Below are 20,359 nucleotides of genomic sequence, written 5' to 3' on the forward strand. Positions count from 1 at the left end.
GAATCCAACCTCTCCATATTCAGCTGCTCAAATTTATATTAGCCCATACCTCACTACAAACGATGGGAACCACAATTTCAGAGGACAATAATGACCAAAATTAAATGAATATCCAAAAGAATGAGGAGGATAATTGACAAGAACTGGGAATCAAGAGCATGTGAACAACATTGTTGCAATCTCCAGACACCAGAATAGCAAAATCTGCAATGAAAGAAAGATCATGAAGGTAGGATGTCAATATACACTACTAGTTTTGATCAAAAACAGCTCAAAGAATCTTTCTGAAGGTTAAAGCAACCCATTAGCTACATAGCATAATTTGCAGCACTATGCTGGTTATGTCACTGTCAAAGAAACCAACGGAAGAACACTCTTTTATTGGTTATGTGAGGCTATGACTATGCTAAAAGAGAAACCATTGGTGCTCTAGCTTAATGGAGGTAAAACATATATTAATTGAAGTTGTCGCATAGAAGACAAATCAACCTAAAATTATAATTTTATTCACTCGATGTTTCAATATATAATGGTAAAGATTAAAGGAAATACAAGGACTCGTCCCAAACAGCAAGGACCAAAGAAAAATAAATAAAAATAAAGGCACCGGATCATGATATTAAAGTATTAGACTAAATGAAACGCAAAATGAACTGTGAATAATATACACACTCAAAAGTCAGTAAACCAATTCCTACCACTGACTATCCAGTAAGAAAGTACAAGAATGATCAAACATTCAATAAAAAAGTGGAATAGGTGTGTAGTAAACATTCAATGTCGATTGGGACAGTATCTACAAGGAGTACATTAAACTAATGGCTATTTCACCATGTACCTAAAAGAAGCAAGGTTCCTATTACACTATATTGACTTCAATCAAGAGTACATTCGGATAGCCCATTCAAGAGCGCAATATTATGATTGCTTGGCTTGATTCTTATAAGTTAGGTCCAAATATTAAGTTTAAGGGTTCTGTGATGGATATGAAAATACTAAACTATTCAAAATAATTTCCTTTAGAACATTATAACAGATTTAACCCCTCTCTAAGTGACTCAAAGTTTAAGACTACTGTGTTTGTATGTGTTTTAGGATTTAGAACAAATGATTAGAAAAACTTACATGCCATGAAACTAAACACCTTGGTTGCTATATGAAAATAATGGTACACCCAACCCAACTGCATCAAAATAAAATTGAAGATCAAACTAAAATCAAAGTTACGAAGCTGAAAGAAAATTGAATCTAACATTTTACCTAAAGTAAAACGATAATGATCAAACGAGTTTGGCATTATCTCAACAATTACGAAAAGCGACCCTTCTAAATGTACAATGCTCATGATATCCTACCTTCAGTTGTCCGAAAAAACTTTAGCTTACATAAGCCAGTATGACCTGCACGTTCTTGAGAAAACAGTGTGGGAAACCACCATTGACTTATCGGTACGCTGTCTGGGAGTTGGAAGCAGACCTGGTAAGCATTTCTTACTTTAGACATTCAACTACCAAAACTAACTTGCTACAGACTTAATTGGGCCTTAAGTTTACAGACCAACTTCCTTAAGAGTTGACCAGTATTATCGTTATTCTATTTTGGTATAATTATTTATAGCTTGCTATATATAAGAGTAGCAGTCTGACTAACAGAATATGAACAGATTTACAAAATGCTAACAAGGCTGATCCTAACAGACTGTGCAGCAATATGTGGAGACTAGAAACAACAGAAGATTGTAGTTGCAATAACAATATGAACCTACTCACATCTGACATTAATAAAAAATACTAAATCTAAAGTGCAGTCCATCTTCATTCTTATGTGTGGCAATAAAAATGAAATAAAAGTAGGACAGTAGTAATGAAAATTCAAGTAACTTAATTTGTAACTGGAAAGCATCTCACCTTGATTCACTCTTACAGTAGACCTCTAGCAATCATTTCGCGAAGAAGTTTCACCGCCTTATCATTCTTGTCGTTTTTGAACAAAGCACGAATAAGAGTTTCGTAAGTTACAGCATCAGGGGTGCAACCGTTGTCTTCCATTTTTGACACTAAGGGCAATGTTTCACCTAACAGACCCTCATTACAAAGCCTATTAACCATCACATTATACATCCTAACATCTAAATTATAACCCTTCATCAGAAGATCCTGATATACATTTTGTGCATCCTTAAGTCTTCCATTTTTGCACAGTCCATCAACAAGTATTGTGTATGTGAACATATCTGGTTCAATTCCCTGGTCTTTGATCTTCGTCAATAATGCAATTGCCTGTCAACCTGATGGTTTTTGCATAAAGCATCCATTAAGGAATTGTAAGTAATCACATCAGCAGATTGGCCTCTAGTATGCATCTCATCTATAAGATCCCAAACATCGGATATTCTTAGGAAAAGAGGAAAAAAAAATACGGAAAGGATGATTCCCTCAACAAACTCATAACATCCAAATTAATAGCATATAACGACATAATGCCTAAAAAAATATATGATAAAATTAAAGTTACCGGAATACCCATGCCTTCGGATCTACAACGTTGACTCCCAAATCTTTAATTAAATAATCGATCTTTCAATATGAATCAAATAAACACCGCAACAAGACGGAAAATCAAACAACGTCGCATAAGACGACGAACAACACACCACCACACTCAGATGACGAAATCACGAAGAAAAAACCTATATCTATGTGAAAATCACTTATTTAGATTGAAATGGAGAGAAATAACGAATAATTTCTCAATATTTCAAAATTTAAAATAATTATTGATTGTGCATTTCGGTGATCAAAATAATATTTGACATTAAAATAGTCTTTGAATATTAATGTTAAATAAATTTATACGGAGATTAGTATGACAATAAACAAATACTTATTTTTTTAAAATAAATAAATACTTATATAGATCGAAATAGCTACGTTGAAGGACAAACATTATAAGAAATTATTTTGACCAATAATGCATAAGACCATCTCCAATCGGAAGATATCAAACATTTAACATTCATACCTATTAGGTACCACATTGAGGAGAAACTTTTGGGGGGTCTTATAAAACCCGGGGTTTCACTTAAACCTCAATCTTGAGTGAGATCCACATTTTTTTGTACTAAAAAATTAAAATTTAATAATATAAAATTATGAGTAAATCACCAAATTGTTCCATGTCTTTGTACAAAATTCTTAAATTGGTCTCTAACTCTATTAATACTCAAAATGGTCTCTATCTTTGTCAAATGTTTCTCAGATTGGCCCTTGACCCTATTAGTTGTTTTGTGTTTTGAGTTTTAATGGTTCAATATCTTTTGAATAACATTTGATAAAGACAGAGATCATTTTGAGTTATTAATAGAGTCATGAACAAATTTAAGAATTTGACACAAAGATAGAGACCAATTTAATGATTTACTCATAAAATGATTGATAGTTGATTAATAAATCACATTTATCCAGAAGTCCTAGCTCAACTGTCAAATTGCCGAAATTGTTAGGCCGGATGCCATGAACGGGGTTCGAACCCCGGTACCTCCACTTGTGTGTGAGTTTATAATGGCTTTGCCATTTCGTCTATCTACCAAAAAAAAAATCACATTTAACAAATTTGTGTGACTGATTTGGACGATTGAATCTTTATTTATTACTATTATTAAAAAATTACAAAAAAAAAAGTGATACAGCATTGTGATTATTGTCTATCCCTGAACAAAATTGTCAGAATTGAATCGAGTCTACGTAAAAAATATCCTTTCTTTGGTGGACAGAATCCAAATCGCGGCAGAAAAGGAGAGAGCCTGAAGCGAAGAAAAGAAAACAAGAAGTATCTTTCTTTTGAGTTGGCCGTTCTTACTTGTTTTTATTTTGTTTGTTTTATATATTGCACGCCAACTGTTTGACAAAATGTTCTTCACGGTTTTCGATAGATCTATCAGATGTTATAGCATAGGCATGTATCATTCATGATAAACTGGCTTATCTATAAGCTATTTCTATAACAAAAGATAAAATAAAATTGTTTTTCTATAAGCTATTTTCATAAGTGAGCTTATAAAAATAAGTTGAAAACAACTTATGAAGTTGTCATAAATGGTATTTATAAGTTCTTTCAAACAGTCTAACAAGTGCTTATGTCAGTAGATTAACTCAAATAAACCAATCTAGCCATTAAAAAAAAAGACTAATTTAAACATGCACTAAGCGTTTTGTATAGAATTTCAGAATCCAACCTCTCCATATTCAGATGCTCAAATTTATATTAGCCCATACCTCACTACAAACGATGGGAACCACAATTTCAGAGGACAATAATGACCAAAATTAAATGAATATCCAAAAGAATGAGGAGGATAATTGACAAGAACTGGGAATCAAGAGCATGTGAACAACATTGTTGCAATCTCCAGACACCAGAATAGCAAAATCTGCAATGAAAGAAAGATCATGAAGGTAGGATGTCAATATACACTACTAGTTTTGATCAAAAACAGCTCAAAGAATCATTCTGAAGGTTAAAGCAACCCATTAGCTACATAGCATAATTTGCAGCACTATGCTGGTTATGTCACTGTCAAAGAAACCAACGGAAGAACACTCTTTTATTGGTTATGTGAGGCTATGACTATGCTAAAAGAGAAACCATTGGTGCTCTAGCTTAATGGAGGTAAAACATATATTAATTGAAGTTGTCGCATAGAAGACAAGTCAACCTAAAATTATAATTTTATTCACTCGATGTTTCAATATATAATGGTAAAGATTAAAGGAAATACAAGGACTCGTCCCAAACAGCAAGGACCAAAGAAAAATAAATAAAAATAAAGGCACCGGATCATGATATTAAAGTATTAGACTAAATGAAACGCAAAATGAACTGTGAATAATATACACACTCAAAAGTCAGTAAACCAATTCCTACCACTGACTATCCAGTAAGAAAGTACAAGAATGATCAAACATTCAATAAAAAAGTGGAATAGGTGTGTAGTAAACATTCAATGTCGATTGGGACAGTATCTACAAGGAGTACATTAAACTAATGGCTATTTCACCATGTACCTAAAAGAAGCAAGGTTCCTATTACACTATATTGACTTCAATCAAGAGTACATTCGGATAGCCCATTCAAGAGCGCAATATTATGATTGCTTGGCTTGATTCTTATAAGTTAGGTCCAAATATTAAGTTTAAGGGTTCTGTGATGGATATGAAAATACTAAACTATTCAAAATAATTTCCTTTAGAACATTATAACAGATTTAACCCCTCTCTAAGTTGAAGGTGAGAAAAACACAAGAAGGGGGGTTGAATTGTGTTTTTAAAAAATTCTTCGTTTCTCCTAAAAACTGAACACACTGATCAGAAGCTAGGTGAGACAGCTTCTGAAGTGATAATCGGAATCTAAATGCAGCGGAATAAAACAGAGAGAGAGAGAAGAAGAACGACACAAAGCAATTATACTGGTTCCTTCCACAATCCGGAAGTAGTCCAGTCCCCCTTGCACTTCCAAGGAGATTTCACTATGAGTAATATCTGATTACAAATGCTCAAGCACACAAGCAAGAGACTTCCAATGCTCAAGCACACAAGCAAGAGACTTCCTTTGCTCAAGAACACAATCAAGAGACTTCCTGCTCAAGCACAACTGCAAGAGACTTCCTAACTAAACAAAATTACACAGAAAATTGTTTAAGGTTGAACACTTGATATACAATCAGAGGTGCTCACAATACAAATCAGATACAGACTCAATGGACTTAAGAATTTCTAAGATATGACTTTGAGACACAGAAATTCTAAGTGAATGCAGAACAATTTCAGCAGAGGTTTGGTACTTGTGAAAATCTTGTGAGTCTTTCGTTTAGCGTTCTTGCATTACCAAATCTCTAGGTCTTCACTCCTTTATATAGAGGTGTGAAAGAGACGTTGTGAAATTGCCAGCGCACCAAAGAGTCGTTAGTTGAAGCTTGATCTTTCACCAATGATCTTTTGCCTGATTTGGTTGTTGTCCTATGAAGAACCAATTTGAAATCCATTCCTTATCCAAAGGAACATATATGCAGGCGAGACCGTATTCTGGAGCTGTTTTCTTGTCTTGAAGCGTGGACACAAAACAGAGTAGTGGAGAACGTGGTTGTACAATTCGTACAAAGTACAATGTCAACGCTTTCGTCCAAAATGCAAGCACAAGCCTTCAAACACTTTTTGAAATGACCGTTGCAAAATTCCACTAATCCTTTGTTTGTGTTTTCGAATCCAATGGACAGCTTTTGCATTGATAATTCTTCAATTCTTGAATCTTTTGCAAATCCAGTTGAGATTCAGCTTCTGGTGAAATAGCTTCTGATGAGGCAGCTTCTGATGATGCAGCTTCTGATGATATGACTTCTGCAGCTTCTGATGACGCAGCTTCTGATGATGTGGCTTCTGGACCTCTTGTCTTCAGAAGCACTATTCTTCAGGAGCAGCTTTACTTCAGGAGCGCTATTTCTTCAGGAGCAGCTTGACTTCAGGAGCGCTTTGCCTTCAGAATCATCTAAGCTTCATTTTCTTTTGCTCTTTATTTGCTCATTCAGAACCAATGATGATGTAACTTTATAATTATGGTCCTGTACACTTGAACAAATATTAGCTAGTCCAATTTACAATTTTTAATACCTTGTTATCATCAAAACTCTTTAAGGTTCATTGTTAAACACATTTTGTTCCAACAACTCAAAGTTCAAGACTACTGTGTTTGTATGTGTTTTAGGATTTAGAACAAATGATTAGAAAAACTTACATGCCATGAAACTAAACCCCTTGGTTGCTATATGAAAATAATGGTACACCCAACCCAACTGCATCAAAATAAAATTGAAGATCAAACTAAAATCAAAGTTACGAAGCTGAAAGAAAATTGAATCTAACATTTTACCTAAAGTAAAACGATAATGATCAAACGAGTTTGGCATTATCTCAACAATTACGAAAAGCGACCCTTCTAAATGTACAATGCTCATGATATCCTACCTTCAGTTGTCCGAAAAAACTTTAGCTTACATAAGCCAGTATGACCTGCACGTTCTTGAGAAAACAGTGTGGGAAACCACCATTGACTTATCGGTACGCTGTCTGGGAGTTGGAAGCAGACCTGGTAAGCATTTCTTACTTTAGACATTCAACTACCAAAACTAACTTGCTACAGACTTAATTGGGCCTTAAGTTTACAGACCAACTTCCTTAAGAGTTGACCAGTATTATCGTTATTCTATTTTGGTATAATTATTTATAGCTTGCTATATATAAGAGTAGCAGTCTGACTAACAGAATATGAACAGATTTACAAAACGCAAACAAGGCTGATCCTAACAGACTGTGCAGCAATATGTGGAGACTAGAAACAACAGAAGATTGTAGTTGCAATAACAATATGAACCTACTCACATCTGACATTAATAAAAAATACTAAATTGAAAGTGCAGTCCATCTTCATTCTTATGTGTGGCAATAAAAATGAAATAAAAGTAGGACAGTAGTAATGAAAATTCAAGTAACTTAATTTGTAACTGGAAAGCATCTCACCTTGATTCACTCTTACAGTAGACCTCTAGCAATCATTTCGCGAAGAAGTTTCACCGCCTTATCATTCTTGTCGTTTTTGAACAAAGCACGAATAAGAGTTTCGTAAGTTACAGCATCAAGGGTGCAACCGTTGTCTTCCATTTTTGACACTAAGGGCAATGTTTCACCTAACAGACCCTCATTACAAAGCCTATTAACCACCACATTATACATCCTAACATCTAAATTATAACCCTTCATCAGAAGATCCTGATATACATTTTGTGCATCCTTAAGTCTTCCATTTTTGCACAGTCCATCAACAAGTATTGTGTATGTGAACATATCTGGTTCAATTCCCTGGTCTTTGATCTTCGTCAAGAATTCAATTGCCTTGTCAACCTGATGGTTTTTGCATAAAGCATCCATTAAGGAATTGTAAGTAATCACATCAGCAGATTGGCCTCTATTATGCATCTCATCTATAAGATCCCAAACATCGGATATTCTTCCCGATTTGCAAAGTCCATCAATAAGCGAATTGTATGCTACAATATTAGGAGCCATGTTTTTTAAATGCATTTCTTGAAAGATAATCGCAGCCTCATCCACCATTTTATTCTTACATAGTCCATTAATCATGATACTGTAGCTCCAAGGATCAGATTTGAGTCCCTTTTGAATAATAGAGTTGAATACATATTTGGCCCTATTCACTTCTTTAACAAAGAAACACCCATCCATCAAACAATTATAAGTAACAACATTAGGTTTCACACCTTGTTTTATCATAACAGCCAACACGTTTCTAGCTTTTTTAACATGTCCCTCCTTACATAAACCATCAACAAATATATTAAAAGTACGAACATCCGGGCTGATGTTTTTCAACAACATTTCATTTAACAAAGCAACTACTTGTTTCATTTGACCCACAATGCAAAAGCCATATATTAAACTACTGTAAGTAATCACATCAGGAAATATTCTCATGGCAACCATTTCAGAATATAAATCAAAAGCATCAATTAGAAGCTTATCCTTACATAAACTATCAATAATTATACCTGTACATGGCCACGTCAGGCTTAACCAACAACCCATCAATCTTTCTAAGAACCTGCAGGGCAGCTTTTGTTTGTCCTGTTTTACATAATCCGTTGATTAGGGTCCCATAACTAACTTGATTCAAGTGAAACCCCTTTGCTATGACATCGTCATGAAAGTGAAGGGCTTCCTTAACCTTACCATTAAGACAGAGACCTTTGATAAGTGTATTCAAGGTTATAGTATCAGGGTGAAAACCAAGCTTGAGAATCTTGGCCAATACAGAAAAAGCATGATTGAGGTGACCCAAGTGGCAGAAACAATTAATCAAGATGTTGAAAGTAAAAATGTTAGGTTGAATTTGTTTGAGTTCCATTTGTTTAGAAAAGGAAATAGCAGTGTGGAAATGGTTCAACTTAACAAGAGAAGATAAGATCTTACCAAATTCAAAGATGGGTTGAACAGGATTGTTCATACAAAGGATGCGATTGAAAGAGGAAATTGCATCATCAACATTGTCAATGAAGGGAGGAAGAGGCTGAAGATGTAATCGACGAATTGGAAAACACAAATTGAAAGAGAGATTTTTGTACCTTGTTAATCTGAACAATTTAGAAAATGACATTATTTCTGTGTCATGTCGAAAATCAATTCCAATCAAACGAACGATTTTGCGGTGTACTGCCTATTCTTCAGAGTCGCCTGAGCTGCTGTTTGTGTTCAAAAACGAAGCATTTAGTTTTTTTCTTTGTTGTAAACCATACATCTTCACGCACATCGCTAAGACTAATCTCACTGGTTTGTGGACTCAAATGAGGGTTAGAGTTTTAACTTGGCTAAAGTGCATTTTTCCCCCCTTAACTTTCAAAAAATTGCAATTTTAGCCCCCCTAAGTATGAAAACTACAATTTTGGCCCCTTAAGTTTTAGCCCCATTGCAAATTTGGTCCTTTTTGCCAATTTTGACCAGTCAACGCTGACGTGGCATGCCACGTGTGTAATTATTTAATTAAAAAATTTAAAAAAACCATATAATCATTTTTTTAATTAAATAAATGAAAAATGAAATAAAAAAAATAAAAAAAATCAGAAAAAAAGAATTAAAAAAAACCAATTTTTTTTTTGTACTTTGCTTCATCTTCTCTCCTACTTCTCTTATTCATCTTCATCAACATCTTCAAATATTTATCAAAAAACAACAACATCACGTTTTTTTCTTCTTCTTAGTTCATTCCAAACACATAACCACAATCATCAAACACCATTTCTCTTTCAAATCCATCAACAACAACACAAAAATTCAAATTCGTCCATAAACATCATAGATCAAGTGATTCGAGCTAAGAACAACACACACCCTAGCTGTTTCATTTCGAATCACAAAGAGCAACAAACAACTTAAGGCTTCGGCTCTCATACCACAAAAACAGATCGAATTCAACACAACAAGTGAAGATTCGTCAATCAACACAAACCATTTCCAGAACTGTTATCCAACAATAACAACAATACAACTTCATTCATACAAAGACCCAATCAATCAATCACAACCGGATTTCGAGCTTCAAAGCATATTATCAGAGGCCAATTCGCGTTTTGGACCAAGGGAAGAAGCAAGAGCGAACAAAAACGTGAAGAAAGAAGAAGGAGGTGAAGAGAGTTCCTGATGAAAAAAAACGTGAAGAAAGAAGAAGAAGGAGTTGCCTTAGATCTGTTCGTGAACAAAAAAGAATTAAAAAAAAACCATTTTTTTTTGTACTTTGCTTCATCTTCTCTCCTACACCTCTTATTCACGGCAACAAAAGGACTCCGTATTGATGCTTTGAGTGTTTCTCAATTCCAACGGTATCAAACCAAAAGGAAAGAGTTAAGGGATGAAAATGGAAGAAAACAAATGAATATTCACAGCAACTAAAGTTGCTTACTGTGACTGAGAAGTTTTCCGTCGCGGTTGTGGCGATTACCGGCACGGTAGTCGCCGGCGAAAGTTCTCCGATCATGAAATAAATTGAGGGGTTTTGAAGAGGGAGAAGAGATGAGTTCAATGGTGATATTTTTTTAGCCAACGGAGGCCGGAGTTGGGCGGCACATCGCCTGGAATGGTGGACGGTTGTGTGGTTTTGGAGAAGAAGAGAAAGCTTCTTCTGTTGTTAGTGTACGGGAGAGAGAGAGAAAAATGAATTTTTAATGCATTTTTCCTTATTTTTTAATTTTTTAATTTCATTTTTCATTTATTTAATTTAAAAAATGATTATATGATTTTTTTAATTTTTTAATTAAATAATTACACACGTGGCGTGCCACGTAGGCGTTGACCGGTCAAAATTGGCAAAAAGGACCTAATTTGCAATGGGGCTAAAACTTAGGGGGCCAAAATTGTAGTTTTCATACTTAGGGGGCCAAAATTGCAAGTTTTTGAAAGTTAAGGAGGGAAAAGTGCACTTTAGCCTTTTAACTTTGATGCATATCCAAAAACTCTATTTAAACCTAAGACATGGGTTATTATGTTAGAAAAGGTAGGTTTCATTCTAGGACTGGATCCTCTCGGATGATTGGAGGTCTAGTGAAATCCGATCCATTGAAAAATAAATGCATTTGATAAATTAAATATTAATAAATATTTAAATCAAGAGAGAGAAGATGTTTAATGACTTAGATTTGACATGAGAGAAATTGTAGATATTCACATGAGACAATCTATTCGTGTTTCATCCCTTCTAAATATTTTTGGGTTTAGTTCAATTTTAAAGATAAGAGACAAGTGTCATGTCAACTAAACTTTTCTAGCTTTAACTTTGATTTATTGATTGTACAACTTTCAATGCAAATATTGATATATTGTTTTTATTTATTAATTTATTTAGGCTTAATTGTACTTTTACCCCTAACTTTCTCAATGTTGTGATTTTGGCTTCATATTAAAAAAAATGAAAAATTAAACCTCTTATGAATTAGACCCTTTGCAATATTCTTTCTTTGCATCAATTTGACTTATTCAACACCTATGTGACAAACCACATATGTAATTACTGAACTAAAAAAATTTAAAACGCCACGTAACCATTTTCTAAATTAAAAAAATGAAATTAAAAAAATAAAACCCAAAACAATACATATTCATCCTTCTTCATGTTCATGCTAAATCAAATGCTTTTTCTTTAATTTCCTTGATCTTTTTTTTTGGAAGGACTAATTTCCTTGATCTAATTGAACCCAAATAAATAGTAAACTTCTATTATGATAAATTATTAGGAAGAATCTAAATTTAAATTTTATTTGAAACAATCTTTATTCAAAATTTATTTAACGTTCGGCTAAACTTTGAATTATATTTTTTTTATTTAACATTCGACTGAACTTTGAATTATATTTTTTTTTTTTGGTCCAGATATTTTATTTTTCTAAGAACATGGGTTAAGACAATAAAAATGGTTCCAAATGTTTACAAAGAGACCTTTTTTGTCTAGCAGTTTAGTGACTAGAAATTCAACTCATAAAAGTGAATAAATGAGATGTCCGGGGGTTCGGATTTGACCATGCAACGTTCCTGTCATCTGATCTAATCTCACGGAGACATTTACAAAGAGACTTTATCAAAGGAAATAAACAAAAATATATATTTTCAATTTATAATTTTTTTGAAATAAACTACACGTTAATTAAAATAGTCTTTAAATATTGACATTAAACATTATTATATAAAGATTGATACAAAAGTAAATAAATACGAATCGATATAAAGTGTGAGAAATGAAGTAAACAGAATCCTAATAGCGGCAGAAAACAAATAGGAGCAGCAACAGAGACAGTGAAATCGTGAGGAACAAGAAGTAAGGATCTTTCCTTTGAGGTGGCCGTTCTTACTTTTTTTTTTTTTTTTTTTTAGTTTTGAATATTGCACGCAAACTGTTTGACAAAATGTTCTTGACAGTTTTTTTTATTTTTATTTTGTTGTGGGTTTGTTAATTGCATGTTCTAGATAGATCTATCAGATGTTATAGCATAAGCGTGCATCATGATAAATGGGCTTATCTTTAAGTTATTTCTATAACAAAAGATAAAATAAAATTGTTTTTGTATAAGTTATTTTCATAAGTTATCTTAGAGAACTTGTAAAAATAAGCCGAAAACAACTTATGAAGGTTGTATTCATAAGTTATCTCAAACAGTCTAACAAGAGCTAGTAAAAATAAGCTGAAAACAACTTATGAAGGTGTCATAAGTTGTATTCATAAGTTCTCTCAAACAGTCTAACGAGTGTTTATGCGAGTAGATTAACTCAAATAAGCTGATATAGCCATTCAATCTATGGGCAGTCTACATGATTAATAAAATGTTGTGGGAATGGTGTATGAAATTTGGTACTGATTGGATTAGTTCTTAGCCCTCAAATGAGATGCTTATGTTGCATGCTTATTGTTGGAGTTTATGTAACTGTGTGAACCGTTTCTGTTTGCAATTTTCTTCACTATTTTGGTGAGCAAATGATTCAAAGTATAAGCATGGACTTGATGTTGAATGTGTTAGGAATCTGCCTCTATTTTTTTGGAAATTTTCGGGAAGGTTTGAGTGCCAAAAGAGGTGAACATTGTATGATGATGAAATATTCTTCCTAGATAGTTTGATGATGGAATATTATGAATCCTGATGAGTGAATTACTTAGATACTGAGAGATTTCATTGGTTAAATCAATAGATAGATGTACTCTTGTAATTCTGAGACTCGAAACATGTCTCTTCTTAGAATTTGGGTTGGACCTAACTCAATCCCTACTAATGTCGGACTCTTAACACACCCTCCTCATGCCCAGGACTAGACATCTAAAACGTGACCGGGTGGCCCGGTAACGGTAACTTGCATATGGCTCAATAAATCTTGAATGGGATTTCACTCCATCTTAGAATTTGGGTTGGGCCAAACTCAACCATTACAAAACCGGCTTGTATGGTGAGGACAACCCCCACTTATAAACACGTATTCAGGTCATATCTCATCCAATGTAGGACTCTTAACATCTCTTGCAAAGAACAATTTTAGAGACCTTTCCTGACCTTAAAGGTTTGATCAGTCCATAGAATTGAATGAACAGTGTACTCTGAGATTGAATGTTGATCAGTAGCCGCAGGCTTCTTGATGCTCCCATCAATAAACGTTAACATGTGCTTGGATAGCAGAGCTAGTTTCATTACTCTAGCCTACCCGTGAATGATAATTCTTCCCATTCAAGGTGAAACAAACACCAACCTAGGATTTGTATGAAGATCAATGTAGTGGAGATCCGGCAGTTTGGTTGATTAATCATAAGAAAAAAGTAGAAGATAGAAGGAGTGGTGCTCTGGTTTTCAATTAAATATCATAGAAGAGAATCATGAAACTTAAAATAGAGGTGATAGAAACCAGATATCTATACGTGGAGTTCTGACCTTCCCGTTGATGGAGGATTTTTTTGTTCTTAATTATCACAACAATTGATGAGTACAACTCTTATGTAATGAGCTGATTGAATGGGCACTCAATCAGTGACAGTAAAACCCACCTGATTACCCCAAATATAATTGAAGTGATTGATTATAAACTAATTCACTTAACTTAACTGATATTATTAGTTTTCGAATCCAATATACAGAGGAATGGATGAACCTTACTATGTGAAACTGTCTTTATCTTTTCTTTATTTCTTCACTCATTCTTGGGAGGAAGCCTTACTTTCTTTTTTTCCTTACAATCCTTCTTTGATCTCTCTAACTGTATTTCTTTCTGTCATAGAGACAAATTGTATCTCTTTCATCTTGGTGAGAGAGAACACCCTTGTCCCATTTTTTAGGTTCTTAGTTTTTCTTTTTCTCTGGTAACAAGGTTCCTAAATTTTGTTCTATTCCAAATATGTCATCCCTTGCAGGAAGTAGGTTTTGGATATTGATAGATAAGAATGAGAACTGAAGCCTTCCAAACAGTTAACATCTATCGCCATCTTCTCAAGGCGGTCAAGAAACATATTGGGAAAGAAGAGAACAAGAAACATTTTTTAGAATTTGTAACCTCGGAGTTCCACAAGAATCGGAATCTGTCTGATGGTGTGGCTGTCCAACAGAAAATAAAGCTTGCTCGTGATTATACTTATATGCTTAATGGTGTGCACCATCACAAGGTATTGCCTTGTTTTTATTGTATTTTCCCTTCAAACAATCACTTGTATTGTTAAGTCTGTACATTGTTCTGATTGGTCAAATGGCACAAATTCATTCAGTTTAAAACTTGACAAGATATCAGCAGCTTTAGCTGTTTTCTATATATATATTGCAAAATAAAAGTAAGAGGTGTAGAAGAGGATGTGATGCGACTGTTATGCTAGTGATGAGAAATTCAGCATAGCCAAGTTGGATTCAAGCCAATCCTCTGCAGATGTAGTATTATAATGGATATCAATCATATCATTTTTGTTTTGACTCATTTTATGTCTAGTGTAAATCATTACTAGGAAAAAGCCACATTTTATTTGGCTGATTTTCTGACCATGAATCATTGTCAACAATCTTGCAGGATCTGCTTTTCTCATATAACATTGCAATTGATAGATCAAATGAAGTGAAAAGAACACTTGGAAAATCTGCTGCAAGTGTTGGTCTTCAGCTTCCTGAGGTTTATCAATCATAATGATTAGCTGTGTTAATTTTTGAATGTATGGAACTTGCCTTTGTACTTCCACAAAGAAAGGGCTTTCGTGCTTTATTGCTAATCACGAAACCAGTTGATTTTGTTTTGATTGGAAGTTCGTTACTGAATGAAAATGGTTTGGTAGCTATTTATCAAGATTGAAAACTTCAACTAAAAAGAGGAGGAAGCATCACAGCGGATGAAATAATTTATACTATTTATGCATTAGTTAATGTTTTATCTTTTTCTCCAGTAAGAACTATTGCCATTGTGTTGTAGGACTTTGTTTCAGGTTAATGTATTTCCATGTCTCTTAAAAGCAACTAATTCCATGCTCTAAATGTCGAATCATGTTCATAAGGGCATAGTGTGTTGTTCAAGAATAATATATAAGCTTCTTTTACAGATGTTTGCAATGGAAGTTAAGTTCTTGCTTCATGTTTTTTGCCTTTTGGGATTATATGAGAATTTTGGCAAACTCCATTTAACAAATGTTTATATGCATTATTATAGATATTGTTATAGTTTTAACACAGACCCGATTGGAGTGTTTGCGGATTGAACTTTAGCGGTCAAAGTTTAGAGTCTATGTCCAAATTCTGAACCAATTGGACTGCATGCTACATTGCTTATATACATTTATCTTCATATTATACCATTTAGTGGTCCAATTGTGACGTGTGTTCCATTCTACATTTGTCTTAAATCATTTTTCTTTTCTCAGTTAATTTTGTTCTTTATTTTCTTTCCTTTGGTTTTCTTTCGTTTTTGGTCTAGACTTGTATATAACATGTACTCCTTTTCTGTTTGAGTAGAGGCTAGTTAAATTTTTAGCTTTGATTGACATAGGCTGTTGTTGTTAGGTATATTGACGAGTACTATTAACACTCACTCTTAACAATTCGTTTTCAATACTCACTCTATTATAATCTTATTGGTTAACATATATGTAGGTCCCACCAATTAGGAATGAATCTCGTTCATACTGGGATCTATATGAATTTCACTAAATAAGAGTGTTACTAGTACTTTACTAGGCGTATTTATCAGGCTCTGAAATCATATCGGGTTCTTACTCCAGACCAAAATGGTATATTGCTTGCAATCTGAGTATGTGGTCAAAATTTGGGGGTGTATAAATCAAAAGGTCCAAAAGTGGTCAATAATTTGTAAATCTAAGTTTCAATTCTGCTGCAATCTAAGGACGGCAGAGAATATTGGTAAACTACAACCATGTGTAGTTTGTTCATATTATTGATGTTAAGATGTGAACATGTGTTGTTCGCATGGGAAGTAAGTAAATGTAAAATTTAATATGCGATTGTTCTTTTCTTAGTCTTCAATTTTTTTCTCACTGAAATCATATATTGTTACCATTTTACCAATATTCTCTATAAGTCTGCTGCAATCTAAGTTTGTTCATCTTAGCATCATTTAGGACGGTTGTAATATGGTTATTAGTGTCAATTTAATTATTACAAGTTTCCATCTTCTCAATTTTATTTTATTTTTAAAAAAACTACACATGTTCACGTTGTACAAATGTTGAATTGAAAATATTCATTAGATTTGGGTTTCAAGTTAATTTGATATTCGTACTAGTGTATTGATATACAAAGTAGTTTCTATAAACTTGATAAAGCTTAACTTAAAGTGTTAAGGACTGATGTTTGGATTTGATTCAGTTTCATTCCATTGTAGTTGATATTCCATGCGATAGTTTTATTAAAAATAAAATAAAAAATATTTCATTCGATAATATGAACAAACTAGAGAATATTGGTAAACATAAATATTATGAATCAAGAAACAACTTTTCATTTTTTTATTTTTGAAAAAGGAATCATGAAATAATATGTTTAAATGAAAAAGAATGGAATGTCATTTTCCAAGAAATACTTGAAGGTTGGAATATTAAAGATCAAGGTGGGGCTTTTCAATGCATCAAAGAAGTTCACGAGAATATTAGGGGATGCCAAAATTCTAAATTTTAGTATAAGCTTATACATCAAATTATGACTTTATTATCAATTGTTTGATCAAAGATTCAAAATAATCAAAACTGTGTAATCTCTCTGAAAAAGCATTGGTGCCAGAATATTTTGAACTCAAATGGTTAAGAATATCACTTTTCTTGGAGAACAAACTATTGAAAACTCCCTTGGAAGTTTGCCTATTGAGAAGGTATTGTAGTTAAACAATCCTTGCAAATATGAGACAACTAAGAATCAAAGAATATTTTCCCTTGCCTTGTATGTGAAGTACAAAAAATCATCTTTACAACCCTAAACAAATATTTTAATCTAACAAGTAACCTTGTCAAGAAAAGAACCCGGTTTTTGTACATTCCATTTTCTCATATAAGAAACACTCTCTCACTACATAAAAACATGCATTTCCTATTCATTGCATTATAGATTTTCATTCACTACTTATTACACCCCCTAGCATTTTCCTTATAACACAAAATACATAGTTCGGTTAGGAACAAATGAAGTCCATAGCAACACTTCTCTTGGTGCTCAACTTTTGCATGTATGTCATTGTTCTAGGCATTGGTGCATGGGCTATGAATAGAGCAATAGATCATGGTTTTATCATAGGTAAGAAAACATTTCCTATCTTTCACATTTGCCAAATATTTTAGAATGTCAGAAAAACAATGGAGACTGTTGAATTTTTCGCAGCTATTTGCGTAGTAACGTGTGAGTTAGGTTTACCGGACCGGAATTAAAACTTCAGCATACTTATTTTGTTATGAAATTATGCAGGTCCGGAATTAAATCTTCCAGCTCATTTTTCACCCATTTTCTTCCCAATGGGAAATGCTTCAACTGGATTCTTTGTTACGATTTCTTTGTTAGCTGGAGTAGTTGGTGCTGCATCGACAATTTCAGGAGTCAAACATATCTGTTCATGGACTGCAGAGAGCTTGCCATCTGCTGCTTCAATTGCTACCTTGGCTTGGACTCTTACACTGCTTGCCATGGGGTAAATTTCTCTCTTTGATCTATATTCTTCATACAACCATACCTCCAAATAATAGTAAAAAATGGCAACCCGGTGCACTAAAGCTCCGGCATACGCACGGTCCGGGAAGGGGTCTCATTATTTTAGTGTATTGTACGCAGTCTTACCATGTTTTCTACACAAGTAATAAAAAGAATTAAATTTGTTTTTAGTCTCTGCAAAATGTAAAATAGTTTATTGATTTTATCCATTCTTATAGATGATTGATAGACATATTTTTATCAAATTGCTATATACAAAAACTTTAATAAAACTAAAAAAATTAAATGAGCATATTAAAGGGAATAAAACTTGTTCAAACTTCAAATCTACTACACTATTACATTCTAACAATAAAATAAAATAAAATGATATGCTCTTCTTTTATCTTACCTAGTTTAAGTTTGGATTGGCGATGAATTTGGCAAAATCATGGTAGTGGTGTGATTTTGTTCATACTTCAAAGTGTAACTTTTGTCAAAATCTCGGTGATTTTACCAAATTTGTTTTCAATTAAAACATGCACGAAATTGTGAATTATAATTATATTGATTTAACAAGAATTTTAACTTTTGCAGCTTTGCCTGGAAAGAGATTGAGCTTCAAATTAGAAATGCACGTCTGGTAAGACAAGAAAAGAATCATTTAATAATTTTCTTGGTGACTTTACATTTTTTAATGTAACTCTTGAAATTTTCTCTTTTTGCAGAAAACCATGGAGGCTTTCATAATTATCCTTTCAGTTACACAGCTTCTCTACATAGTTGCAATTCATGGTGCTGCTGCATATAATATATATATTTGAAACTAGAGGTTTCATTTCTTTTTATTTTGGTTGGCATGAGGGAATGCAAGTATGCTTGTATTGTTTTATTTCCCTCTTTTTTTATTATATCTTTGATTTATCTATTTTTATTTCTATGTGATTTGAATGATTGGATTTGTAATAACTTGAGAGCAAGTTGTTTCCAAAAGCAATAAAGAACATTGCATGCATATTTTTACTTTTTCTTCTATCTTTCAAGAGCAAGTCTTCCATAGTCACAAGACTATGGGCACAGGTTTAAACACACTCACATAAAAGCAAAATATAAATAATTTTATCATTACTTTTAAAATAATTAAAAGAATAAGATGTGGAATTTATATTTTGTGAGTGTGCCTAAATATTTTGTATTTGGTCTTGTGACTATTCAAGAATAATCCATCTTTCAAATTAGGAGATAAAGCTGTGAGCATTGTCATAGCAAACATCATAAACTGCAGAGGGTGATAACAATACCTAGCTGCATTTTTACATGTCTTTTAGGGTATACTTGGGATGCAGAAATTTGGAGGAGAAAAAAAAGTAGGGTAAATCGTTTTTACTTTCAAACAAATACTTTCAAATTTAATGATTTTTAGAACAAAAGAAAAATAGTAGCATGTTATTATAAAACTCAATATACCTTTTATATAACTGTTTAAGATAAAATAAAAATAAAAATTATCTCCCTTTTCTTTTTCTCCAAAGCTCTATCAAGTATCAACATACCCTTAATTGAATTCATACAATACAACAATAGAATCCAAACTTTTTCAATACAAAGGTCATGCACGATAAATTAAATATCCTTTTTATAGATGAAAAGTTAAATATCCCTTTTAAGTCATCACTAGAAATGCAGTCCCTAGTTTTCATTCATGATCTATGTGATAGATCACTACAAGAATTCCTCTAATTAGTGACAGATTCAAAATTGCGTTACTGACGGATTTGGACCCTCAGTAATTACTGACGGTCTAAACCCTCACTAATGCAGAAAAAACCCTCAATAACATTACTGACGGAATAAACCCCTCAATAATTCAAAAAGTTACACACAGAAAAATAATTACTATTATTTTAATATTACTGGCAGATAAATTCCGTCAATAATGTTAATGTAGGACTATTTGTATTACCGGCAGATTTAAATCCGTCACTAATTCTTTAACAAAACAATAATCTGCCAATAATGCATCTCGTATCCTCTCTCTCTCTCTCAGCTGGCCTCTTCTCTCACCACACTATTTCTCTTTTCACAAGCAAAACCCAGTCCCTCTCGTTTCTCTCTCTGAAA

The 20,359-nt window shown here is 33.2% G+C and overlaps 2 protein-coding genes and 1 pseudogene across 5 annotated transcripts; 2 read left to right on the forward strand and 1 right to left on the reverse strand.

The window, feature by feature from the left end:
* LOC146917115 (uncharacterized) lies at positions 1-9,406 on the reverse strand (annotated as a pseudogene). Its single transcript, XR_015015469.1, has 3 exons — positions 7,941-9,406; positions 1,908-2,279; positions 1-204 (listed from the first exon to the last, which is right to left on the reverse strand). The product of XR_015015469.1 is annotated as an uncharacterized LOC146917115 (transcript).
* Positions 3,699-15,686, forward strand: LOC146917116 (complex 1 protein, LYR family protein). 3 transcript variants are annotated; one of them, XM_085718909.1, is made up of 3 exons: positions 3,699-3,828; positions 14,494-14,742; positions 15,135-15,686. In XM_085718909.1, the coding sequence occupies exons 2-3, from the start codon at positions 14,524-14,526 to the stop codon at positions 15,246-15,248; spliced, it is 333 nt and encodes a 110-aa protein (XP_085575035.1). In that variant the 5' UTR covers positions 3,699-3,828; positions 14,494-14,523; the 3' UTR covers positions 15,249-15,686. The 3 variants fall into 3 exon arrangements, with proteins under 3 accessions (XP_085575035.1, XP_085575033.1, XP_085575032.1); XM_085718907.1 differs by lacking the exon at positions 3,699-3,828 and adding an exon at positions 12,300-12,443; XM_085718906.1 differs by lacking the exon at positions 3,699-3,828 and adding an exon at positions 12,300-12,423.
* Positions 15,687-17,621: 1,935 nt separating this feature from the next.
* Positions 17,622-19,253, forward strand: LOC146917117 (membrane protein PM19L-like). Its single transcript, XM_085717192.1, has 4 exons — positions 17,622-17,851; positions 18,020-18,239; positions 18,836-18,881; positions 18,967-19,253. Exons 1-4 carry the CDS (start codon positions 17,740-17,742, stop codon positions 19,060-19,062), a joined length of 474 nt encoding a protein of 157 aa, XP_085573318.1. The 5' UTR covers positions 17,622-17,739; the 3' UTR covers positions 19,063-19,253.
* Positions 19,254-20,359: the final 1,106 nt, after the last annotated feature.

Source organism: Medicago sativa, chromosome 6, assembly GCF_051527215.1.
Source record: "Medicago sativa cultivar Bolivia chromosome 6, Bolivia_mono, whole genome shotgun sequence".
NCBI lineage: Eukaryota > Viridiplantae > Streptophyta > Magnoliopsida > Fabales > Fabaceae > Medicago > Medicago sativa.

Excerpts from the sequence above, each read along its gene's own strand:
- LOC146917116 (XM_085718909.1), top strand. The coding sequence starts at position 14,524 with ATGAGAACTGAAGCCTTCCAAACAGTTAACATCTATCGCCATCTTCTC. Across the intron at positions 14,743-15,134 it reads ATGGTGTGCACCATCACAAG|GATCTGCTTTTCTCATATAA; the intron begins GTATTGCCTTGT and ends ACAATCTTGCAG.
- LOC146917117 (XM_085717192.1), top strand. The coding sequence starts at position 17,740 with ATGAAGTCCATAGCAACACTTCTCTTGGTGCTCAACTTTTGCATGTAT. Across the intron at positions 17,852-18,019 it reads AGATCATGGTTTTATCATAG|GTCCGGAATTAAATCTTCCA; the intron begins GTAAGAAAACAT and ends GAAATTATGCAG. Across the intron at positions 18,240-18,835 it reads CTTACACTGCTTGCCATGGG|CTTTGCCTGGAAAGAGATTG; the intron begins GTAAATTTCTCT and ends TAACTTTTGCAG.